A 27,312-nucleotide genomic window follows, 5' to 3' on the forward strand; every position below is an offset into this window, starting at 1 on the left:
AAATTATTGATGAAAACATTTAATTTCTTTGTTTAATTTAAAAAAAATCGGGGGAGAAAATGCTGGAAGTACAAATGACACAAAACTACTTCCAATATGGCTGCCTGAACCGCTTTTCGGGGTTTTCGCAACGGCTGTAAAGCCTCCCGTCTCCCGTCTCTTATTCCTCCCTGACCTTTGAATAAGTCCGTGACCAAAACTATGGTTAACCTTAATTTTGTAAATAAAAGTTTTACAAATAATAGCTCTGATAATAGCAAATAATTATTTAATAATGTTTTGCTCTTTTAGATTCTGTTCCAGCATAGGCAAACTAAGTAAAAATTTCGGATGGAACTTTCACAGAAAAGAGATCGATAGACAGTTTAGTCAGAAAATAATAGATGTAAATACAAATGTAGTTAAAGATGTGATATTATATAAATCTGAGAACGACAGGCTTTTAAAAATATTAAATGTTTTTGGATTATTCCAATTTGGTCTTTGGTCCTATGTTTCACTGACTGCATTTAAAACTTTAAAAAATGTGCCTGGGGGAGAATTAGATGAAGATGCGGTATGGTGGAAAAAGATAAATCTAGGTGAAAGTAAATACAGAAACGGATTAACAATTATCACATTTGCTCTGGGTAAGTTAAATTGTTGGTGTCATTTCACTTTTGCTGACTCATACCTGCTATTTTATAGGACCATTAGATTTTATAGGTATATATCTTTAAGTAATGTCACTATCCACTACTTATCAATTCAGTTACCCAAAATCAATGTGATTAAGACTTTCATAATTATTATATCATTCTCTTATTATATCTTCCGAAGAAGGCATTGCTTCAGATACATTATACTGAAAACTGGGAATACAAAATACATTTTTAGTATAAGAATTAAAATCCTTAAGTTATGGAATAAGTCTCTTTTCTTATAAAAAATAATTATTTTCCTCATCTTCCGCAGTTTATTTTTATCTTACAACTTACAATAATAATACAGTAGAACTTTGATAGTTCAGACACATATCGGAACAGCCACTGCCGAATTAATGAAGTATCTGGATTACTGAAGGAACAGTTTTATAATGTTATTGTTTCATACTTTTATTGTATCCAACCTAAACTCAAAATTTAAACACATTTTTATTTAAACCAAAACGCCAAAACCCTTTATAAAACATATTAAAACTTCTTTTGGTCTTATAAATTGTGCTTATTGTTCCTACATAAGTACATATAGTATATGCAACCAGAAGAAGTTATCTTATGGGTGCATTAGTTGTTAAAGTTGGACTAATTAGACAGCCATGTTGTGAGTGTGTGAAGTAACGTCAGACATATCACAGCCACCTAGATTTTATCAAATAATAAAGATCTACTGACACTAAATCATATAAATGAAAATATCTAGGAAAATCTTCATTTGAGGGGTACCTTAATAGTATTTTGAAGAGACATGAATTCCCCATTGCATATCGGAATAATATATTGGGTGTTCAATTTAAAATAAAAGAGTAACTTGCTTTTAAAGGTGACCAATATTCAATATTAATTTTGTCTCACCCTGTATACATCCATCCTGTATACACTCACACTGTATACTGATTCATTGGATCAAGTTTTAATTTGATTTAAAGTACAATAGTTATTTTAACCACATATTAGGCTATACCAGGTAAATTCCAATTTAGGTAGCTTTTGTTGTAATTTAAAAATTGTTCTTTATTTTTAGGAAATGTTAAATATATCAAAAACCTTACATTTTAGTCATATACTTCTCTTATAAAACTCACCTTTATTTTTCTCCTAGAATCCGAAAATCAATTAATATATAGACATCCATTACAAAAAAGACAACTTTTTTTGGGGACACCCTCTCGAACTCTCTGTATTTGTAAAAAGCGGCTTTGAATTAATCTACATATACTCACAAAATTTCATTTCAATACAAACTGTCGTTCTCCTCGGAGCCTCCGCGTCGCGTATGAAAGGCGCCACCCTGTATATATTTAATTTATAGAAACTCTTAGTTTTGAGTCAACCAAAGTGAAGCCACCAGTTGTGGGAATTTTAAGATTTCTCAATTTACATATGTTTCAGGATGGAGTATTTTAACACTGACGTGGGCGTTTACACTGCGGTCAGTAAAGTATATAATATTAAGGAGAGGAGGTCAACAGGCTACAATAGTAACATACACACCCTTTAGTAAAAATCGACTTCTTACTTTGGATCTTAATAATATAAGTGCTAAGGAAACTAGGGCAGCCGCTAAATCTTTTTTACCATTAAAAGTAAAGGATTATTATTTTCATTATCTGGTTGATATGAAAGGAGAATTTAAAAACCCACTATTATTTGACAATACAGTAGGCTTGAAGAGAGTTTGGAAGAAGTAGTTCTAAAATATGTATTAACAGCTTTGGAAGGTAACTCATTAGAATAAGTCTTTCTTTTGGAAAATAATTTATTTGTGTTTAATATACATCGACGTTTCATAAATCACTGTAGTTTTTCTAGTCAACTTTAAGAAAGTTTTTAATCATGAATTGGTTGTATTTTTGTTTAGGAAATTCAGGAATTTTTGCCAGTTCGGATAGTTTATTTATTGACCCTTTCAATTGTCTGAAAAATATGTATAAAAGTGATCTTTTAAAAGATTCCACACACCACAGCTTTGTTGTTATCCACCCTGATGTGGTACGATTTTCTCAATTATTAGATTCCAAATTTTGTTGTTTTGTGAAAATTCATATAAATAAATTTTTATGGTCAAAAGTATTTTTTCTATGAAATAACCCTTGAGCATTTACTCTTTCTGGCTGAACTTGCATTAGATGTTTCTATAGAACCATAGTTTAAGGAAAAGAGTAGTTGCACTCTCGCAAATATTTCCTGCCAGTTTTTGCAAGCTGTCGAATATCCGCAGCTTGCAAAGCGTTTCAGTTGAATTCCGTCCGTCGAGCTGCGAGGTTCGAGCGTTGCGTCCCAGCACAGAGACGGATTGACAAAAAATGAGTGCCTTACTGTGTGCTGCTATTAATTGTAGTAATAATTCAAAAAATTGTTCTTTGAGTTTTTTTAGATTTCCATCGGATTTTAGATTTCAATCGGCAAGCTGATAGTAATTATCAATTAACATTTAATTATATTTGTTTATTTTAGAAGCTGAGATATTATGTAATTAATTAAATGTTATTATTTTTTTTAGCATGTGGGCAAATCTTAGAAATAGTTTTTTGGATATACAGGTTGTCTCAAATATGCGCATGAAAATATTCTTTGGTCAGGGGATTTGCCATAAAATTTTCATTCCAATAATAATTTACGAGATAATTTATATAGATTGGTTTTTGAAACAATTTTAGAGTAAATATTTTGTACATCTAAAGTCTCCGCAAATTATTCATATTTTTTAAATGAAAGAATTTTATAATAGCATAATCTATTATAAATTTAGTGGACTCTATTTTTTATGTTTTTTTTTTATTTTATTTATTTTTTTATTATAAGTGGTCGTAATATAACAATATTCAAAATATTATAGACAAAATATTGAGTTTATATTTGAGGAAAGAAAAGTGCCACACCTAGCTTTAAACCACCGTAAATATACAGGGTGGCACATTATTGCGAGGAAGTCCAATATCGTCGTTCTTGTCGAAGATGTGAAAAAAGTTTTATTCATATATTTCAAGGTTTATAAAGGGTCGTATCCTAAAATATTTTGTTATATACAGGGTGTCACAAAAAAGTTATGGTGAAGTTAATTTTATTTTTTTTTTAATTTTACATCATTCTATATACATTATTCTATATAGGGTATTTTTTATGGCGATCGCGTCACCAAAATCGGAATATTTAAAATTGTATATCTCAATTTTTTTAAATGCAACATTCTGTATATTATTTTTCGGTCAGATGCAGAATTAAAAAGTGAACATTTTTTTATTTAAAGTGTTTCTCTAAATTTTTAACGGTTTCGCAGATATTCGCAGTATTATATTACATATAGCTCTTTCAACAGTAAATTTTTATCAAAGCCACCTAATATGATCTTTGTCTGATATTTTATCGTTGAAAATCCCATATGTAATGAAATACAGAAAATATTTGCAAAACGCCTAAAAATTTAAGAACACTTTAAATACAAAAAATGTTCTCTTTTCTACTCTTGGCTACATCTGAAAGAAAAATAATATACTAGGTGTTGCATTTAAAAAAAATCAGATACAACACTTTAAATATTACGATTTTGGTGACGCCATAAAAATACCCTGTATACGATAAAGTAAATTTTTCTACATGAATTTATTCTGGTGTCCTTGTCATGTTTAAGAAAACATAGCTAAGTATTAATAAAGTTATATTCACTCTAGTTTTTTGCCACTTTTCATATATAATGTTTTTAACCAAAGTTTTAGTAAATAAGAAATAGAATGGCAACACCGCAGTGTGCTTTAAATAGAATCCAGTTATCTACAGAAAATTAAACTTGTTTTAAATAAAAAAAAATAGATTTAGAAATCTCTGAAATAGATAATAATATAAAAATATGTCATTATATATATTTTCCGCATTTCTTCCCATCAGAAGATTTTCAGATACAGAAGAATTGTTACCTACACGAAATGTGGAAACATTCTGTTTTCAAGCAAGTTTTTATTCGATGATCAATTTATTTTATTTTATTTTATTGGGAACTCATATTTTTCTAAATACATATCTGTGAAACTACGGCGAGTGCCACGACTACACTTTGCCTAGTTAATAAACCACAACTATACAGCTACGTCAGTGGTCACAGGAGGCAAGAACAAGGTCATATAAAGTGGCAGAAAAAGAACAAAGGATTTGACAAGGAGTAAATCTACTAGTTTCCTTATACTATGATAGAACTACACTATCTAGAAAGGATGAAATTGAAAGCAACTTTTTTGTTTCAAATCATACGTTAACACTTTTATATAAGTTAAAAAGAAATGCGCGCAAATATGACAACGCTGTTGAGTTTCGTGTCGGTCTTAAGTGGCTTAAGTTTTTTTATGAACAACCGTAAAAAATAATTTTAATTTTAATTTCAGTTCATTGGTTAATTTTTTGATTTAGCGTTTGACATCAAAATTCATAAAATTTTACAGAGAATCCTAATCTTATGCATTTGAAATTTGTTATAGTTGGGGGTTGAAACCTTATATGAAAATATTTATTTTGATATATTGGTGGGCAAAAGAACTCTGATATCGTTATTGTATATATAGTTTTCTTAATGTAAAAACTTCTAATGTAAAATCATCAGCCAGAGACACTATACAGGGCGATCGCAGTGATGGTAGTTTAGATTTTATGGGGAATTGAGGTTTTTTTGAAAATTGTGCTAACTAAATAACGGGACCTGCTACATCGACCTAAAATATTTTCAGCGTTAATGTGGGTTTATATTCAACTGTCATGCGTCGACGTAATTGTCTCTCCAATCAACGTAAAACATGATTTGTCATTTTTGAAATAAGCCAATAGAATGGCATAAAAATGACAATGGATAATGCGTATATGCATATAAACTCACATTTGACCCTAACGCTTGGACGTTGAATATTATTGACTTTTCTGGGCGCATAATCCAAATTTAAACTTTCTATATGCTGAAATCATGATTTCGTCGATGTTCATTCAAAATCATGTTTTTGTGATATTACACGTTATATTTTTTTATATCTGAAAAACTTTTAGAGATAGATGTAGAGAAGTATAATAGAAAAATAATGTTAAATGAAAGAAATTTCTAAAAATGTAATAAATATACGGGGTCTTCCACTTAAAATAATAAAGATGCTACTATTTTTTAAATGAACCGTCAGCAATTATTTAGTTCTCTGGACTGAATTTATATAAGATTCCAAGTTTTTAAAAACTGCTATTACTGGAACTCCATAAACCCCTAACTACAGAATATACCATACAATATCTATATATTATTCGGTGTTCTAACCTACCATCGACCGTAAATCACCCTGTATAATTTTGACCCGCAGACATTCGTCATCGTTACAGTTCATCCCAGTGATATGTGGAATCCTTAGAACTGAAATTTAATAATACCTGTAAAGCATTATTCTTTCTGCAGTTTTACTACCAACAGATTGAAGTTTTTCAATGTCTCTCATATCACCTTTATTAAGTATTTCTAATACGTATCTTTTTCTATTTTCAATTAATCTCTCCTTTTCAAAAACTCTATTTGGTGTTTGTAATCGATGTTTAACTGGAGAAAAACTGCAATTTTAAAGGACAGAAACTTAAAAAATCAGTAAATTTTTCTTTGAAGTGCAAGACTTACCTTTCATTAATTTTATTGCTTTTCTTAATTGTTATTTTTGGTTTGCACGAACTGGCCCTTAACAACTGCTTAGGAACTTTCGAAGACCTACTATTAATTTAATTGAAAATGTATGATGTTTTATTTTTATTAATATGAAAACATTACTTTTTATGATACGATTTTTGGTATCTCAGTTTTGGAGCACTATAAATACTAATTATCTCTTTTGAATCATTGACGCTATGCGGATACTTCAGTTTTCTGAATAAGGGTTTTTGGTAGTTAGTTCTAATTGTCATAGATCTGAAATAGGTACTATTGTGTTAACTGTTTCGAAGAATTTATGAAAATAAAATTACTTACGAAACGGTAGAGAGTGGGTTTAAATCCCTCGGGTCCCGTTTTTCTTGCTTCATCCTACTTTTAAATCTAAACGCAGATATGATAAGTTCTGGTTCTAGGTGTCTCAAGCGCCTAGAAAATCTACTGGGGGTTTTGGTTCGCTCGGATTTAATTTTCCTTTTGATGTTTCTCTGGTGTATTTCAGATTTAACGGGCCTTAAATTTCTCGCCATAATATAATAAACGGATCTTTTTATTCAAAATATCAAATGAAATAGAAAATTTTGAAATATCTATCTATTCCTATAATTGTGACAAATATTTATTTGATTAACTGGTGGCTAGAGTATTTCACACCTGACACTGAATTAGGCTTTCATGGTCGCTGTTTATAAAGGTATTAGGACGTTTTCCGAGTTGTGGATTTAGACCGTTTTATATTGAGTTGGGAACCTGACGTTTTGTCCATCTATACAGGGTTATTCACCTCAGGGTGCATTCATACCATGCTAGAAAAAGCGGAACGTAGCATCGGCGTAACAACCTTGAGTCGTTTTCCAGCAATTCTATTGGCTGAAAATTTTCAAAAACTCAAAACCAAACCAAACCAATCCCATAGAATTACGGAAATCTTTTCAAGGTCGTTACGCCGATACACCGATTACTCCGATACGCCAATACGCCGTCGTTACGCCGACACGCCACAGAGAGAGAGAGAGAGAGAGAGATGCGTTATGCATCTTAATGCGTTAATTTTTTCCGGAACCGGTGCTGTTTTTTGGAACCGGGAATTTCGGTACTGCGCCTCTTAGGAAACCGGGATTTCCCGTTTTTTCGGTACTTTCGGTACAAAACTAACTAAACTTTCGGTACTTCAAAACACAAGTAAAGAAAACAGTATAAGTAACATAAACCAACTTAACTGAATTTGAGTCAGAAGTGGTCAAAAGCCCTAAAATATTGAATTAAAAATGCAAATATCTATTAAAACATAACAATAAATATTATAGCAACTTCAAAAGAGAAAAGAAACAAGAACAATAAGAAATAGTATTATTACTTATTTAGAAGAGTTTGATTTCGACCGCTAGAAAGTATCAAAGGACTTTCTCACGTAACAAAAAAATAATTTTTTAATTATTGTTACCGAGGCCCGGTTCTGTGATGGCCAAAAAGGTCTGAACCCTAATTGGTAGTATTAATTAGGGTTTCCGGAACCGTACTAAAATATTTTCCTTCAATGATTGTGGAGTTCGTCAATTAGCAAGCAAGGGATGGTTCTCAAAAGTAAAACCGATAAAAAATTGAGTTTCAAATGAAAATAATATCAAATTATTAAGTCATGAGAACGTAAACATGAACACAAATAATGAACACAAGCGAAAAAAAGAAAACACATAGGTAGCTTAAAAATTACATCAAACAGCATCAACCAACCTCGAATCCAACTTAACTAAATTTGAAAAAAAAACTTAAAATTTTCAATTAAAGATGCAAATCTCTATAAAAAAGAAGACAAAAAATATACCTAATACAGGGTGAGTTTCCTACGATGTTCTCTATGGGTATCTCTGAAACTACTGGAGATAGAGAGTCGGTTAAATAGGGAAAGAATTGCAGTTTTGTGGGGTCATAAATATGCGCCTTTCAGATTTTTGAAAAATTTCATGGCTTACTAGATATTTGGAAAAAAACAAATTTCGGCTATTTTAAAAATTGTCAATATTTAGTTATAGCCAATTCTTATCTTGCTTGACTAATTTCACTTAGATTGCTTGGTATTCTTATTCTGTTATGATTTATAACTTAAACGGTTCTTTACAATTTACATTACACGAACTAAAACTTAAAAAAATAATATCACTACATACACTTCAAGTTATTTTAGAAAATGTTCAAAAAATTCGCCATTGGTTTTAGTTGCATCTTTTTAAAATTGAATTACTACCGATTCTCACAGAAGGACCGGTCGACTTAATTAAACTTCTCTCGTACCGCCACTTCGAGTGTCTCTCTTAATTCATAAGGTTTTTTGTAAACCTTCTCGTTAACCATAATAAAAAATCTAAAATGGATAGGTCAGGTGATCGAGGCCCATGCAATTGGTCCACCTCTTTCTATCCCTGAGTCTAAATAATTATGATATAAATAATGTTTAACATTTCTTTCATTTTAGGGGGGGGGGTCATAATGAAAGTCATGTTGGAACCACTCTACTGATGCGCGAGTATCTACACGTTTTTGTTCATTTGAAAAATTCATATTTACAATTTTTGTTTATTTTAATTTACAAATTTTGGATGTGACAGCTTCACATTTCTGAGAGCAACGGCGATTGAACTTGTTTCCATGGCTAACTAAGTGAAATTGTTTAAAAATTATAAGAATTAGCTATAACTCTGTAATTTTTCGAAGAAAACATATAGCTTATATCGCTGAAAAGCTTAAAAAATGGCGCTTTTTATGAAGTCATAGCCAACTATGGTTTCCATTTAAAAAAACATATGTGTGTGTCATATGTCAAAAATGACAGGCTTTAGAAAAAAAAACGAAGGACACAATCTCATTAAGGATGTGATTATCTACAACTTTTATCTGAAAATGTTTTGTCTAAAATAGATTATAATGGAATTAGGGACAATTTTCAAAATAGCCGAAATTTGTTTGTTTTTTCGAAATATCTAGTAAGCCATGCACTTTTTTAAAAATCTGAAAGGAGCATATTTATGATCCCACAAAACTGCAATTCTTTCCCCATTTAATCGACTCTTTATTTATATCCAGTAGTTTCCGAGATACCCATAGAGAACATCGTAGGAAACTCACCCTGTATATTTAGCAATTTTAGTATAATTAAATAATAAAATAACATATTTAAACTTCAATAATTGCTAATAAACATTATAGAACCTTCAAAATAACTTCAGAAGTAAAAACAGTAAGAGATAGTATTTCTACTTATTTAGAAGAGTTTGAATTCGACCGCTAGAAAGTATCAAAAGTCTTTCGCACGTATGCAAAACGTTTCGCACGTCTTTCGCAAATATGTTTTTAATTACTATTACCGAGTCCCGAAAGTACCGGAAGAACCGGGAATTAATAGTTTCGAGTCCCGGTTCTTTAATGTCTCAAAAGAACAGAGAATTCCCAGTACTTTCGGTACCGGGATTTCCCGGTTTTGAACCCTAATTGTATGGCTGTCGAAGCGGTAGCGTCTCGAACTCCGTGCGAATCTCCCTCCACTCTTCCTTCGTACGTAAATAATAGATCAATTACTTCGACCCCGCGTCAATCGCCAAACGACCCATTCGTGGACCTACTATTATTTACGTAAGAAATAAAGCCTAGGGAGATTCATTCCCGAAAGTTCGAGACGTTTCCGCTTCGAGTTATTGAGACGACCCGTGTGTGACGGTCTATGACCTGGTCTAATTTTTATTATTGTAACACAATATTTAGTAAATAAACAGTGCATACCAAGTTTTAAAAACGCAAATGCACTTAGAGAAGGCGATGAAAATCCAAGAAAATATTTCATTCCAATCTGAAAGTAATTTAAAAATGGTGGAGATTTATATTCAGTAAAACAAGGATAAAATAGTTGTGAATTTTGTTTAATAGTTTATATTTTAAATAAGTACTTAGTATGTACTTAAATTAGCATTTAAAACAATAATATTTACATCTAGAAATATTTGAAACATAAGCCGTTTTCTACTTAGGTGATTCAGATGATCCAGAATTATTTCAGTTTCTCTTATTTACATACCAATCGGACTTAACAACCGGATAATTTAAAAAATTACTTGGATCACATAAGTGGAAAATAGCTTTAAACTCTATTTTACTTACAGATGGTTGATTGATTAAGGTATACAAACAAATACCTTATATCTATAAATTTCAACATTGCAACAATATTAGTTATATGCGCATAAAAATTTAACAAGATCTAGTATGACAAAATAGTGTTTACCTTGTGTTTTATAACTTTCGTTAAATCGCTTAATTCACGTAACTTCTAATTACAACTGCAAATTAGCAATTTTTTCAACTGCAGACCCTAGTTTTATATGATACTTTTTGATGATACTAGTTGATATTGAAATGAATGAAATAAATTTTAATAAGCAATAACTAATAATAATTATATTTATTTGTATTATAATAAATAAACGGTCATGATTGTAGGTATAAAATAAACAAATTTTATCGTCAAACTAAAACAGAGTAGGACTTCATAACAAAGTTATAGGCGTTGCAGTATATTATCACATTTCTATCACAGCAAGCGCCTACAAATGATAATATTCTTGGTGTAAACATAAATTTTTAGCCCAAAACAGAAAATATGGAGAAGTATAATAACATTTTAGGAACTTTTTTATTCAAACCCTATACATCAGGTAATATAAGAAATTTTAAAACATTTTCCCATGCACGTCATCAATCACATCGAAATTGACACTAAAGCCTATAAACTTGAGTAAATGAAATTTTAGCAAAAGTGTTTAAATTTGTTGACTAATTTAAGATACCAAGCAGCTCTTTATTATACTTTATAGAGCAAATGATTGTAACAGATATTTTACGAGCATTTAGATTAAAGCTGCAAAAATTAGTTTAAACCGATTTTTATTATCGCCTTGTTGGTCACACTGCGCCATGTTCAGCAATGTTGTCGTGTATTATTTGACAATTATCCTTGTGTCAGTCATTATTTTGTATAATATCGTGTTGTTGAATTTTTGGGAGTAATTTTCGTTTTTTGCCGTTTTTCATAGTTTTTTTTTCTTAAATTGTACTTCTAAGCACAAACAGTTCTTTTAAGAACTAAATTTTCGAGATTTTTACTGCATTTTTTGAAATTGTGGATTGAAAATATTTATTTAAACAGCTGATAAAATATTTTGAGCGCGAACAAGACAATAAAGGTCCTTTATTACCCTTGAATGCAGTGAGAGAAGTAACTTTGATTGGTAAGCACATTATACCACTTTCAAGTTATTTCTACTTATTTCAATTTGTAGCGAGTAGCTGCTGCCTTAAAAAAATATATAAAAATTATATACTAAATATATTTTTTGTCACTTTTAAATTAAGATTCATCTCATAAATCCATCACAATCTGGCAGCGCGGTCGCCATCGCTTGTCACTCAAAGTTGATGACGTGCATCGGAAAATGTTTTCAAATTTCTATATTTGAATTAACAGTTAACTAAATTCGATTAATTTATATAAAATTATTTTATAAACCTATACTTTACACTTTAAATCAAGCCATTTCCAAATATATGTATAAAGAACTCAAAATAAGTAAAACGTGATGTAAAAAAATCACTGTGTATCACTTACTGGACTATTTTAAGTCATTAGGTCTTAATAAAGTTTCATCATCAAGCATTAGTTTCACAGATTATTTTAGTAATTTTATATAGAATACTTATTTTAAGACATAAATATATAAAATCTCAGACCAGATTAAAATATTTTTATGCATTAAAATAGTTGTTTCAATACAAGAGCCAAAGATTAATCAAGACTGTTTTGTCTTGTTACTTCACTTGGTCGGTTGTTTATACATAAGGCACACATAATTTTGTTAGGTTATAGCGTTATAGCACAGACATTTTTTGGAAATATTTCTCTAATCTAATACAACATTTTTATAAATATAACATTTTTTTCACTTAAGCGCCAATTTGATAATATCGGATGTCATCTGATTGCTCCTTCATATATTTTCAGTTGTACTTTTTATTTGTAATTTCAGTTTAAAGATCACAAATGACAATAATTTGTTATATGAACAGTGTTAGCACTTTATTTTATCTCACTTTTAACTAGCTAGAACTTTTCATTTATTTGAGTTTTTTAATGATATACACTATTTCAAATGTCACAGATATTGGTATAAACTATATATTTTTAAACGGGCCACTCTGTATATTAGAAGAGTAGAAACACATATTTTCTGATTTCAAAAATATATCACACATGCCCTTTGTCGGTTTAATTTTTGGCGCTCAAGTAGTGTTTTTTAAATGATGGCAAGTAGGTGGCTAGAAGAAACTGCTGTGAGGTTTATTAATATTTAAAAAAATTAGGGGTGTATATGGGATATACATAATCCTAACACAAAATTATAGTACGAGAGCTAGCAACTTCGGGAAAACAAGTATTTTAAGAAAGTCAATGTCTTGGTTTTTATGTAATAAACTTTCTCTTAATTTTATTGCCATTATATTGGCAGTTTAAAATACAGTCTTACGCACTGTCGCCATTTTGAACCAACTAACAGAAGCTTTTTGACATGAAATGTGTAAACTCGGAATATGCTTTCAGTTCAGTTGGTTTCAAGTGACTTGATCAATTATTTACTTGACTGGTGTAAACGCGGTGTCAAACTAAAATAATACAGTGTAATAGCACGACAAAAAAGTGAGACAAAATAAAACGCTGCACTAAAACTATTTTTAGAATGAAACGAAAACATAATACATATATCTATTTACTTCAATATCGCTCAAGTCTTTCTTATGGCTTTGTGTTCATCTTGTTGACATAAAATTTTCTTTCTAAAATAAGTTGTTTATCTCCTGTTGCATACTAGAACATACCCTATGATCGAAAAAAAATGGCGTCAATTTACCTTATAAATTTTGTAACATAATTATAGGTATATTCGTATACATGTAAAAGTCATCGATCGTCATTTCTAAGGTACCTTGATGCTGATTTTTTTATCATGCGATATTTATATCCAGGAAGTGTCTATTGTTAAAAAAAAATTAAAAAAAAAAATCTTTCAAAGTAATACAATATTTTTGTTTATGTATTTCTCTCTCGTGTGCCTAAACCGTGGTATTTTATTTTAAAACGAACCTCATTATGCTTCGTATTACGGCTTAACATACTTAACTTATGCCAAATAAACTTTCAAGATTAAATAAAAACTCTTAAATATAACAAAAATATAATTATACATTTCCAGTGAAATCACAATAAGACAGGTATAGAATGAACCCAAATACTAAAGTCATCAATGCACAGCACTAAAAGAAGCGTACTTAAAAGAAACACTACTCTAGAAACCTTCGATAAAATACAGTCAGAGAAAAACAATTTTTTTTTGAATTTTTTAAAATTGTATTTAACGTCATTGCGATAAAATAATGGTTACACGAATTTAGAATATTGAGTATTTATTATTAGAAAATAAAGACTTTATCATTATACATACCGTAGGATCGAAAAATAAAAACGGCGTCCTGTTGGCTTGGAAATGACGATCGACCGATATTCCCTATATAATTTTACTTATAAAATGACAGACATTAATTGCAAAACCTCTAACGAGGGGTAGAGGACTCAAAACCTCACAATCTTTTCTAAATGTTTATTTCAAAAAAAAATTGTTTAAAAACGGGGCAACATGTTTCGGAAATCAGTTTCATCAATCGGGAATCAGAATCAACATGTTTCAGCCCCATTTTTAAACAAAATTATTTTTTGAAATAAACATTTTGAAAAGATTGTGAGGGTTTGAGTCCCCAACCCCTCGTTTGAGGTTTTGCAATTGAGATGTACTCACACTGGGTTGGAGAACGTTTAGTGACAGACATTACTTCATTTCAATGCCATCCTGACGCCTTTTTTCGATCAAATTATATATCAAGTGTACGCATTGTAGAGAACTAATATCCAATCAGATATATATTTGACAAGCCTAAATGGCAAGCCCATATTTGGCAAAAACAGATAGACCACAAATAACATAGTACAGCACATTCCAGGCATGTATATTTATGTTTACGAATGATCACAGGTACTTGCTTAGCAGAATTCAGTATTTGTAGAAGTTCTATAATTGAAGGTTTTTTTTGGACGTCGACTCGCAAGGGCATTAGACGTTTTGCTAAATTCAATCGAATTCTTTACACTTTTAAAATAATTTAAGCTGAGTTAATAATATCCAACAAAATGCATCCAGAAACTCAATAAAAAATATTCCATCTGTTACAAAATATAAGTACAGTAATACCCCGCTTTACGCGGTTTCGATATTACGCGAAAAACTGGATATATTGGCAATAGGGCTAATACCGGCAGCCCGGCGCCGCGCCGCGCCGGCCTATATCCTTGTGTAGATCGTTATACGTGATTTCCGTTTTACGCGATTTTCTATAGAACACATCTACCGCGTAAAGCAGGGTATTACTGCAATAAGAAGTATACATTATTCAACGCTAAGATGCACGAAACAAAAATGAATACATGATGCATACACGAGAACAGTAATACTACAGTAATTATCAGGGGCGGATACAGGAATTTATTTTAGGGGAGTACTTTTAAGTACTTATAAGTAGTATATATTAAGTACATATAAGTACTTAATATTACAGTGATATATCATTTGGTGCATCTTGGCGATGAATAATGTTAACTAATATAAATTGTTAACTAAGGCTCGACAAATATAGGATGATATGCAAATTTCTTGATGCAACGCTCCTTCGTCAATTTAAAGTCAACTAAATAAGACAGTTTTATGGTCCGTATATTGTCTATAAATTCTTTTAGAATTTTTAGCTGTGAATAGTTAGTGTGTAAATAAAATCGAATTTTAAATACTATTTGTTTTAATGCCCCTAATTTTGTTATACGCTATTTACAACAATTTAGTTGTCAACGGCCAAAGATACCTCGATTATAAAACTGTTTAGTCATCTACGGTATTATTGAAACTTAACACTGCTATTAAAAAATGACTTCCTAAATTTGGTAGTGAGATACCAACCTGTAATATTAAGCTTTATTTTATAAAAAAAACTAGCCTTTTTCTGTATTTTATCGAAACCAGTAATAATTTCTATTATCACGATTCATCTTGAATATCTTCTTCGTTGTCCATTTTCGATGTGCCCGCGTTGCACATGCGACACTTACAACACACTATACAGGGTGCCGCGAGTAGCAGCAAAGGGGACGCGACCAGAAGCAATATACCGAACCCCGCGAATATACCGATCACTTGTGTCCTGTGCCAGATGACGGAAGCGCGCGAGTGTCCCAGCTTGTTCTTGCAGGGACCTTTGTCGTAATGGCGTAAAAGAAAATCGTCCTGAAAAAGAAATACAGAAATATAGGAATAACATACCGATTTGGTCATTTTAGAAGTGTGGTCTGGATTTTTACGTGTGATGTAGGCAGCTTAATGGAAGACCAAATTTATTAAAAAGAGAAAAGTTGTGTGTGCACTATGTGCGCATATTTGAAGTGGAACTTCTTACTAACAGCTATTAAATTGAAGGATTTGAAGGATATATATTTTTTATGAATGCTTTTTATAAACTTCAAAAAAATGGAGTTAATATAAAACCGTATACTATTCTAGTTTTATAATTTTATGTTTTTTAATTTTTAATAAAAAACGATAATTCCATCATTCGGCCGGATAGCCTGGCAGTTGTGGCCATTAAACCAAAATACTACTACATCTATATCTCTGACTACTACTAACTGCTACTAGCCAACAATTTTTGTTTTGTGTGGTCTGTTTTTGTTTAATGTTTTGTTCATTATTCATGTTGAGGATTTATTTTTAAATTAATGTTAATTGTTAGGCAAACTCATAGAATATGTATATCTTTTGCATAATCAAAATTCTAAATTACTCTAAATTTTACATAATCAAATTGTCACTCTAAATCACTGTCTTTTTTAGACAGATGTGGTCATTATTCAATTCATTACAACATTTGGCAAAACAAGTTGTCATTATTCAATTCATTATTCGAATTCTCAGAATGTTGTTAACAAAAGTTTCATCTTAAAATTTTAATCAACCACAGTTGTTTATCTCCATCATTTGCCGAATTAATAATACACAACTTACAATACAGAAATTACAGTTCAATTACAAACAATTCATTATTTATAGTGATTTACAACAATTTTATTAAATTATACGAATATTCTCGTTGATTATTGGATTGAAATAAATATGACAGTGTTCTCCTATGAAAATGCGACTTACTAACTTTAAATTCTAATTCTGAACTGGCAAATGAGCTAGATGCTTTACTCAGACCGTTATTCAGAAGCCACAAATCTATCGATGAAAATATGCATGAAAATTTACTTCCTAGCACACAAGGTTGTACCATATCAAGTTTATTTTAGTGATTTTCTTAGCCGCGTATGGCACAGATCGTTACGCAGTGTTGCCACAAGCGTATTGCCGGATTTTGCATCAACAGTTCAAACCGCACAAGTAGGCGTTTATGGAAAAGGTTGCCTCTAGGGTTGGAACCTTATTTTTCAGAATTGGTTACTCATTCTACTACATATGTAATAGATTAGATTTAGCTTATAATATATTATCTTCATTTCAGTAGTATACATGAAAGTTTTTAAAATAGTTTATATTTTTTCTACACAAATTTTCCTACAAATGAAAAAACCGGCAACACTGTATGCCGCTTTTGATTTTGTCTCTCTGTTAGTCAACCGTATTTATATTATTCTCTCTCTTACACGTTAAAATCCAGACCACATTTCTAAAATGACCAAATCGGTATACTGTTCAATGGTAGGGACTGGGGTTCAAAACTTGAAGAGATCTCGAAGATATACGGAATAAAAGGAAAAGCGTTTAATCAAAGTGTAAATATTTGTCTTTTTAAAGGACTAGGAATTTTCGTATTGGTAAAGTTATATCGCATTTACAGAGATAAGTAAGGATTTATATTATAAATAGGACAGGAGTAATTCTTCAACTGACTTTTAAACTGTGTCTATATTTCATACTTTTGTACAGAACTATCAACAATGATTGAAATATTTGGCTATTTTGGTTTTGCTACTTTGGTTAGCAATAACTTGAGAAATTCGAATATTTATAGCCTGCTATCACTAGCGTTAAAACAAACCAAAAATAGATAAAGAAAAAACAAATAAATTAACGTTAATCAATTGAAATAACTTGCTAAAATGTTTCGATCGATAAGTCTGTTTTCAACTATGCTAATATTATTTTTTATCCATGTCTGGATCTAGTTTCTAAAAACAGATTGCAGTATGTACAAAACGTTTGCTGTCGCTTCATTTTTGGTCTGAGGAAGTACGATCATATCTCTGCTCGTATTAATGAATTAAAGTGGCTTAAGATTTCAAACACTGTCAGGCTGCATTTCGTCATGTTTCTGTTTAAAGTTCTTAGCACATCCACCCCTATATATCTGAGTGAAAAACTTATTCCTCGTAATGTCATGCATAATTGTAATATAAGACACCATTACAGTTGAGGGTTGGAACCTTTGGTGTTACACAGCAAAATAAAAACACTAAATCACCACAATACACCAAAACACTTTTACTTTTACACTGGACGCGCGTTTCGCTAACCATGTTAGCATCATCAGCAGATGATTATAAACTAAAGTACAATCTACAAGTTGAGCGTTTATATACTCGCTCAGTGGGCACCGAGTGGGCGTGGCAAAATCTAGCCAACCAAGTCAGAGCCTACTGAGCGTAACAGTTAGATTTCCGCCACTAGAGTAGTAGGAACAAAGAACTTGAAGGAATTGGACCGTTGACTCTGTTCATACTATCTTTACATTTATTAATTATGATGCTTTCATATGCATCTAATTGCCTGTAATTTGAGACTTGTTTAATTAATTTTAAATTATTAAGATCTATACAATGTTCATTATCAACAATATGTTCGGCAACGCAAGATTTATCCGGTCTACCATATCTTATCTGAGCTAAATGTTCTTTAAATCTAGTTAATATTGATCTCCTAGTTTGCCCAACATATTTCTGATTACAATCTTTACAAGAAATTTCATAAATACCCGACCTTTCCAGTGGAGGTGTTTTATCTTTTGGATTACCTAATAATTGTTGTAATTTATTATTAGCACTATCACAAGTTTATAATTGACATTTTTAAAAATTCCTTTTTAGACCACAGGATAACTCTCTATCAAACGGTATCGAAAATATTTAGACGTATCTTTCTCCACTTGAAAAGTCGAATTTTCATTAACCTATACCTACGTTTTCTAATTAATTTATCAACTAGTGACGGAGAATATCCATTACACTCAGCTACATTCCTAATGTAATCTCTTTCTATTTCATATCTTTCGTTGGAAAGTGGGGGAAACTAAGTAATCTATGAACTAAGAAATTTAAACTAGCCATTTATGTTCAACACTATGATGTGATTCATTAGGAATATATCTGCGTGTGGTCGTATTTTTCCTATAGATATCAAATTCAGGCAATTATTAGTATTTCTAATAACTAATACATCTAGAAATGGTAATCTGTCGTTGTTCTCAATTTCATGCGTAAATTTAATGGAAGGAAAACGATTATTTAACTTAGAAATAAAATTATCTATAGTGTCTGAATGTGTATCAAAAACAGCAAAAATATCATCCACATACCTAAACCATACTCTTGGAAAATACTCAAACTGATTCTTAGCCTCCACTTCAAACCTGCTCATGAATAAATTAGCCAAAAATGGAGACAATGGATTACCTTCCCGCTGTTCAAAAGTTGTTATTAAATTGAAAACAATTTTGTTTCATACATAACGATGTAAGCTCAATATATTCACTCACAGTTTTTGTTGTCGAGACCATTTGCGTTCAGTAATTCCTTTAAGTAGCCTAAAGTATGTGGAATTGGAACACTTGGGAACAACGAAGATACATCAAAGGGACAAAATTTCACCTTCATGCAATGTTATATCTTTAATTTTGTTAATGAATTCAATATTATTTTTAACTGAGAAAGAAGGTTCATGATCAGGTAAATTTTCGAACTCCTTGATAACCATTTTGCCAAATTATAGAGTCGGCGAACTACAGCCGAAACAATTGGGCGCATAGACTTGTCCGGCTTATGAATTTTTGGCAAAGCATACAATTTTGGTAATGAGGATTGGATACTTGCAATTTCCTCTTTAAAGAAAAAAAAAGAGAGGAAAAGATTCTTTAAAGAGGAAATTGCAAGTATCCAATCCCTCATTACAAATTGTATGCTTTGTCTGGCTGTAGGTTCGCCGACTTATAATTTGGCAAAATGGTTATCAAGGGAGTTCGAAAATTTACCTGATCATGAACCTTCTTCTCAGTTAAAAAAATATTGAATTCATTAACAAAATTAAAGATATAACATTGCATGAAGGTGAAATTTTGGTCTCCTTTGATGTCTTCTCGTTGTTCCTAAGTGTTCAATTCCACATACTTTAGGCTACTTAAAGGAATTACTGAACGCAAATGGTCTCGACAACAAACTGTGAGTGAATATATTGAGCTTACATCGTTATGTATGAAACAAAAATTGTTTTCAATTTAATAACAACTTTTTTGAACAGCGGGAAGGTACAGCAATGATCAATCCATTGTCTCCATTTTTGGCTAATTTATTCATGAGCAGGTTTGAAGTGGAGGCTAAGAATCAGTTTGAGTATTTTCCAAGAGTATGGTTTAGGTATGTGGATGATATTTTGCTGTTTTTGATACATTCAGACACTATAGATAATTTTATTTCTAAGTTAAATAATCGTTTTCCTTCCATTAAATTACGCATGAAATTGAGAACAACGACAGATTACCATTTCTAGATGTATTAGTTATTAGAAATACTAATAATTGCCTGGAAAAAATACGACCACACGCAGATATATTCCTAATGAATCACATCATAGTGTTGAACATAAAATGGCTAGTTTAAATTTCTTAGTTCATAGATTACTTAGTTTCCCACTTTCCAACGAAAGATATGAAATAGAAAGAGATTACATTAGGAATGCTAAGAGATCACATATGTCTCCGAACATGCAAAATAAATTAATTAGAAAACGTAGGTATAGGTTAATGATTTCTGAAAATTGACTTTTCAAGTGGAGAAAGATACGTCTAAATATTTTTCGATACTGTTTGATAGAGAGTTATCCCGTGGTCTAAAAAGGAATTTTTAAAAATGTCAATTATAAACTTGTGATAGTGCTAATAATAAATTACAACAATTATTAGGTAATCCAAAGATAAAACACTCCACTAGAAAGGTCGGGCATTTATGAAATTTCTTGTAAAGATTGTAATCAAAAATATGTTGGGCAAACTAGAAGATCAATATTAACTAGATCAAAAGAACATTTAGCTCAGATAAGATATGGTAGACCGGATAAATCTTGCGTTGCCGAACATATTGTTGATAATGAACATTGTATAGATCTTAATAATTTAAAATTAATTAAACAAGTCTCAAATTACAGACAATTAGATGCATATGAAAGCATCAGAATTAAATGTAAAGATAGTATGAACAGAGTTAACGGTCCAATTCCTTCAAGTTCTTTGTTCCTACTACTCTAGTGGCGGAAATCTAACTGTTACGCTCAGTTGGCTCTGACTCGGTTGGCTAGATTTTGCCACGCCCACTCGGGACCCACTGAGCGAGTATATAAACGCTCAACTTGTAGATTGTACTTTAGTTTATAATCATCTGCTGATGATGCTAACATGGTTAGCGAAACGCGCGTCCAGTGTAAAAGTAAAAGTGTTTTGGTGTATTGTGGTGATTTAGTGTTTTTATTTTGCTAAGACACCATAATCAACTGACCATGCCTCAACATAGATCCGCCCTTTTTCAAAGAAGTTTTACCTATATGGCCGTCACTAGTTACAATTCCCTTGATAATCATTTCAAACAATGTAATTTTGGTCAATTGCGAAAAAAATATAAAATGTTTCTTTTGTCTTCACAGGAATGATGATGGTTTTGTATTTTTTGTTTATTTTTTAAAAGTATTTATTATGCCATGTGTATAAGAATTAACTATGTATATTTTTTAATTTGTTAGTTTATAGAACATATTTTTTTGTCTTTTGAACATATTTTTCAATAAATATCTTATGGCAGCTATGGGTGGTTAAATGTAAGAATAACTTTTTTTGTTAAATTTCGCCACCCTTGTTGCATGATGTGTAATAATATATGTAATATTACACATCTTTTTTTCTTCAATAAAGACGATTATTATTATTATTAGTATTATTAAGTTGTTTCAGCATGAGTAGCAATTGCTAAATCCTAAAATCCTCTAATACAGTATTGCCAACTATTTCAATCATCGTTGATGGTTCCGTATTTATGATCACAGGTATTTAAATATATAAATCATTTGAAACTTACGTCTAAACTAGCTAGACAATACCAACAAAAAACGTGTTTGCATCTTTTACACATCATTTGGGCACAACCTTCGTCCTTTTCTATGGGCACCCCGCACATAGGGCAACATTTTATCAGATCTGAGTCGAAAGGAATGCCTGCATCAGGTGCAGCTTTTCCCTCCTTAGCCAGTCGTTTGCCGTGATCTTCACAGGTTACACCTATAGTTAAAACGTTTATCCTTCATTAGTAATCTAAGTACCTATGCATATTTATATTTAGGCAGTTAGTAACGGTCATAGCCTGTAGCTGTATTAAAAATCTAATCGAATTATTCTAATGCTAATTATTATTCAAATTTGTTAATAAAATATGATCAAAAATACACTATTGTACAGGGTGGGTCAAATTCGACGCTTTTAAATGGAAACACCCTTTTCTATAGGAGATAGACAAAAACTAATATCGGTGTCTGCAGCTGAAATTTTGTCAAAAACATGATGGTGAAAACCGCATATCGATATCTGTTACCGTTTCGGAGTTACAGGGGTGTGTTTTTCAAAATATGCATTTTTAATAAATCGCTGTAACTTTTGCTGCTATGGAAAATTTTGTATTTTATGAAAACATTTCCAAAGTACCTTTTTACGTAGAATTTAATGGTTTAAGTATATTTTTTTTTAAATTAATAATTTAAGAATTATCAACAGAAATTTTAATTTTTTATATGGGACACCCTGTATATTTTTAGTTTATTGAAAAGAATTTAAAATTACCTTTCCAAAAATATAACACACTTGATATTTTGCTCGATTACTCTTCGAGATATAGAGTATATACAAATTTGTCCGCTTTAAATGAGTAGGCTTTGAACGGCACCGGCTATAATGCAAAAAATTCAAGCTGTTAGCATCAATTAAAACGAAAATAATATTTGTTATGAGAGATGCAGAATTTTATAACAATTTAAAATATATTTAACCAACATCAACACATTTAAACTATATGTAATAACAATAAAAATAAATAGCAAACCAAGACATGAGATTTTGCTACAGGTGTTCGACATATCAACCGTCTTTTATTATGGCACAGACGGTGACAGACGGGGCAGTTTTTGAACATTTCTCGCGGAATTCATTAACTCAGTGGGGGTGTAAGATACCCTCTCATAACTGCTAAGTATTTCAAATTCTTGTCTAGATTATACGGAATAAGGAACCTTTATTCTTCCGCAAATATATCCATAGGATTAGATCGATGGGCACTAAGTCAGGCGGCCTCGACGGCCAACGGCTGGGATCTTGGTTAGCTATTCAATTATTCTTGAAATTGGCTGCAAAAATTTGCTGATAACTTCAGCGTTCAGTGGCGGTGCGTCGTCTTGCTGGAAAAATATGTTTTCGAGTTCCATTAAGGGCATATCATCAATAAGGGGTCCAAAGCCTACTAGTTAAAAGTGGCAAACTTTTAAAAATTCTGTATTTCGAAGGGGATTATAACAAAATATCAAGTGTGCTATATTTTTGGAAAGGTAATTTTAAATTCTTTACAGTTAATTAAAAATATAGAGGGTGTCCCAAATAAAAAAATATTTTTTCTGTTGATAACTCTTAAATTATTAATTTAAAAAAAATTATACTTAAACCATTACATTCTACGTAAAAAGGTGCTTTGGAAATGTTTTCATAGAAATACAAAATTTTCCATAGCAAAAAAGTTACAGCGATTTGTTAAAAATGCACATTTTTGAAAAACACCCCATAACTCCGAAACGGTAAAAGATATTGATGTGCGGTTTTCACTATCATGTTTTTGATGAAAATTGAGCTCCAGACACCGATATTAGTTTTCGTCTATCTCCTATAGAAAAGGGTGTTTCCATTTAAAAGCGTCGAATTTGACCCACCCTGTACAGTGTGTCCCATTTTGGTTGAAATCATAGGGTATCTCCGTTATTAGTGAAGATAGAATTATGCTCAAAAAATGACTTATTATCTCGCTAGATAGACTATAGATGTGACCACCGTAGTACTGGATCAAATTACTAACCTTCGTGCCATTCCAACTTGCAGCTACTGCAAAAATCAGTCGAACACGTGGGACAGGACACGCTCTGTGGTGAGCAAGGTTGCGAAGGACACAAACTGCAAACTGTTTCACATCCCGCTCTTGGACACCAACAACGGCTTTTATCTAATTCTATTTCTGTAAAAAAATCTTAATTTAATCAATCTGTTATATGGTCTACTATTAAGCGTCGCAAATGAGATTTCTGTGCTGGCTAGAATGGAGAAGGTAGAGTAAGTGGGAGGGGGTTATTTACCATGACCTAAAAGATCTATTGTGTCCCTTTCTTAAATAATAACTTATCATCATATAGTCTATAAGACCGCGCACATACGGGTCGCCTCAAACTCGAAGCGGAAGCGTCTCGAACTCTACTTCATACGTAAATAATTGTAGGTCCACGAACGGGTCGTTTGGCGGTCGATGCGGAGTCGATGTGATTAATACTATTAATTACATACGAAGGTAGAGTGGAGTCTCGCTTGGAGTTCGAGACTCGTTAATTATTATGTGTTATATGTCCACCCTCTCCATTTTCATAGTTAACGTATAAAAAAATACAAGAAATAAATATTTAGATTTTAAAAATAGAAAATATATTTTAATGACAATAATACCAAGATTTTACACTAAGAATCGGTGAAATTTATTTGAAGGCATTATTTTTTTATAATTTAGTTTTTAATTATTTAATAAAAATATTTCGCGAAACAATGCATAAATAAAATATAAAAATTCTAGTAGGGAATATTTGCATTATACTTTATTTCCTATAATGGCTATTTTTCAAATATTTTGTATAAGGCCAATTAAAGTTTTATTACGTTAAAAAACTCCAAATAACATGTTTATCCAATTTTTATGTTCTGAAACGCAAACAAATGTAATTACAAACATAAAGGTAAACAAATCAAATACACGATAAAATCAAATGTAAGTAAACAAAATAATGATAAACAAGCGTATATTTTATATAAGGCGTCCGTTGCAGATCTAGATAATACAGGGTGGTCCGAATTGTATTCGGGAGACTTTGTACGCAAATTCTGCAGATAAAAATAAGTAAAAAAAAATCGTATAAATTTATGTCCTTAAATTCTGCGTTTCGGAGATACAGGGTGTAGAAATTTTATTTTTAAAATAATTTCTGAACTAATGTCGATATTTGGATGAAAATTGGTGTTTTTAGACATGATAAATTTTATTTCGATGTCAATATGATTCCTACTTGTAGGGGGCGCCACCAACATATTTTTAACTGTTTTGAAGAGTAATAACTTTTCGTCTGTACCTGTATAAAACCACTGTGTGAAAAAATATACATTTCCGTCACTTTTTACGTAAAAAACACCTTTTGATAAAAATCGCTACGAGTAACTTCAGTTCAACTTACCTCTATTAAGTCTATATTTCTTGTGTTTCTCTAATAAATCATTGCCAGCCAGTCTTTTTATCTCGTCCTGCTGCAGGACTCCCTGAGCAGGGCATTGTGCATCGGGGCAGGAAATATCATAGGCTCCCTCCGATATTTCGAATTCTACATAGGCTTTCATACACTGCAACAAAAATTATTCTATAATTCAATAAAGAAATGTATTAGCACAGGATGCAAGATTATTATGCTCATCATATTTTTAATTAAACTATAAGTTTTACGTTTATTTATGAATAGGGGATAACAGGATGCCAAATGCCAATCAAAAAGTTGCCGGAAATATGTTTAATTATTAATAATAATAATTGATTTTGGAGATGAGATTACGTTCATAACATTCATTGATCATTTATATATCAAATTAAAGTTATTTTTATTCTATGCATGATGTTATAATGGAAAGATCATGTTGGGGCTATCTCTGACAGACAAAGTACCGAATATCGAAGTACGAGACAGAAAAAAAATCGTGGATGTGATAGAGAAAATAACTACTTTGAAATAGAATTGGACAGGGTACATTGCAAGGCTAAACGATGACCCATGGAGGTAGAAAATAATAGAATGGAGACCAAGACATGATGCATTCAGGAGCAGAGGCTGTCATCCATTCAGATGGCATGAAGACTTACGGCGTATTCACAGTAACTGGATGCAAATAGCTCAAGATAGGGAGTTATGGAAGCAAACGAGGGAGGCCTACGTCCAGCAGTGGACTTTAGTGGTTGGTTAATTATGATGATGATTATGTTATAAGGTTGCCTATGAAAAAGCAATAGGGGTTGCCACGGTTCAAATAGTAGAAAGAACAGTTTTATACGGGTTCGGCAATAGTGCGTCGGGCAACTGTAGCTGCTATAATACAAAACTAATATTTTGTGCTAAGCTAAAGTATGTGTCAGGATGTATTTCAGGAAAATAATTTAACTTCTACAGGGTGGCTCAAAAAAGTGTGAGTGGATCGGGATGATTTTTTTAAATGAAATATCCTGTATATTATTGCATTTTTGGCTTCCTTTTTGACCACTTTACACAATCCTAAGATATTATCAAAATGGCTTTGGTCATGCATTTGCCCATCACTAGATGTGACAAGAAATATTTTTGGTAGGTCAGCTTCGGGAGAACATTTTATTCTTCAAAACTATTAGTTCGGTCATTGGGGATTTTTGCTTGGAAAAGTCCGGAAGTTTTGCAACTTTGCAGGTTTATAGGTTTTGTGGTCCCTAACTAAAATCCATAAAATGCACATTTCCAGACTTGCCGCCGGCGCCGCCATCTTGCCAAGATGGCGCCCAAAATCGGTATTTTGTGAATATCTCGAAAACTATGCGTTTTCCGCGAAAATTTGAAGAGAGCAAAATTAAAGAGAATAAAATTTCCTATAAAAAACTTTTTTATGAAAATTTTCGCTAACGTCAACCGTTTAGGCACAAAATCCCTGGAAATTTTACAATTTTGTGTAAAATATGATATACTAGTTGAAGCCTGGTGCATCCGCCACGACATCAACATGAAAAAAATGCTTTTTTTTTAATTAAATGAAAAATATAAAATCCGGCGACGACAGTTTTTAGAAAAGCCAATTAGCTATTTTTTAGTAAAAAAAGCAACTTTCTAGAGCAAGTCGTTACTTCAGTAGAGACGACACAGATAAACATTAGCATTTTATACATATATGTAGATTATGTATAGTCGATTTTCCGAAATCAAATGTCGATTAGGGTTCACTAAAGAAACCCACAGAAACAGAAATTATCACAGAAACAGTCTTAAGACGAACGTCCATTCTCGTCAAAAATTAAATATTAAAATAAAAAATCGAAATAATATGGTTTGAAGATTATGATATAGATATTTGGTATTACAACGAAATGCTCCCTTCTTGAAGAGTTATATAATTTATAATTACAATGAATGAGTTGTGTAAATGTTAACAGCT

General features: G+C 31.4%; 3 protein-coding genes across 7 annotated transcripts in view; 1 reads left to right on the forward strand and 2 right to left on the reverse strand.

Annotated features, from left to right (window-relative positions):
* Positions 1–86: 86 nt before the first annotated feature.
* On the forward strand, positions 87–2,493 carry LOC115881851 (transmembrane protein 223). Its single transcript, XM_030899550.1, has 2 exons — positions 87–629; positions 2,091–2,493. The coding sequence occupies exons 1-2, from the start codon at positions 275–277 to the stop codon at positions 2,387–2,389; spliced, it is 654 nt and encodes a 217-aa protein (XP_030755410.1). The 5' UTR covers positions 87–274; the 3' UTR covers positions 2,390–2,493.
* LOC115881850 lies at positions 2,427–6,987 on the reverse strand. 2 transcript variants are annotated; one of them, XM_030899549.1, is made up of 5 exons: positions 6,676–6,987; positions 6,478–6,615; positions 6,331–6,417; positions 6,093–6,266; positions 2,427–2,615 (listed from the first exon to the last, which is right to left on the reverse strand). In XM_030899549.1, the coding sequence occupies exons 1-5, from the start codon at positions 6,885–6,887 to the stop codon at positions 2,507–2,509; spliced, it is 720 nt and encodes a 239-aa protein (XP_030755409.1). In that variant the 5' UTR covers positions 6,888–6,987; the 3' UTR covers positions 2,427–2,506. The 2 variants fall into 2 exon arrangements, with proteins under 2 accessions (XP_030755409.1, XP_030755408.1); XM_030899548.1 differs by having other exon boundaries at positions 2,428–2,615; positions 6,331–6,420.
* A 5,650-nt stretch (positions 6,988–12,637) lies between these two features.
* LOC115881848 (probable E3 ubiquitin-protein ligase RNF144A) overlaps positions 12,638–27,312 on the reverse strand; it is a 145,650-nt gene continuing 130,975 nt past the window's right edge. For all 4 annotated transcript variants that reach the window (XM_030899544.1, XM_030899542.1, XM_030899545.1 and 1 more), the window contains 4 exons: positions 25,329–25,491; positions 23,918–24,073; positions 21,887–22,086; positions 12,638–15,782 (listed from right to left, as the gene is read on the reverse strand). In XM_030899544.1, coding sequence (XP_030755404.1) covers positions 15,537–15,782; positions 21,887–22,086; positions 23,918–24,073; positions 25,329–25,491 — 765 coding nt within the window. In that variant the 3' untranslated portion in view covers positions 12,638–15,536. The remainder of the gene's footprint in view (positions 15,783–21,886; positions 22,087–23,917; positions 24,074–25,328; positions 25,492–27,312) is intronic.

The sequence above is a fragment of the Sitophilus oryzae genome, unplaced genomic scaffold, assembly GCF_002938485.1.
Source record: "Sitophilus oryzae breed Bouriz unplaced genomic scaffold, Soryzae_2.0 scaffold_1743_pilon_pilon, whole genome shotgun sequence".
In the NCBI taxonomy this organism is placed as follows: domain Eukaryota; kingdom Metazoa; phylum Arthropoda; class Insecta; order Coleoptera; family Curculionidae; genus Sitophilus; species Sitophilus oryzae.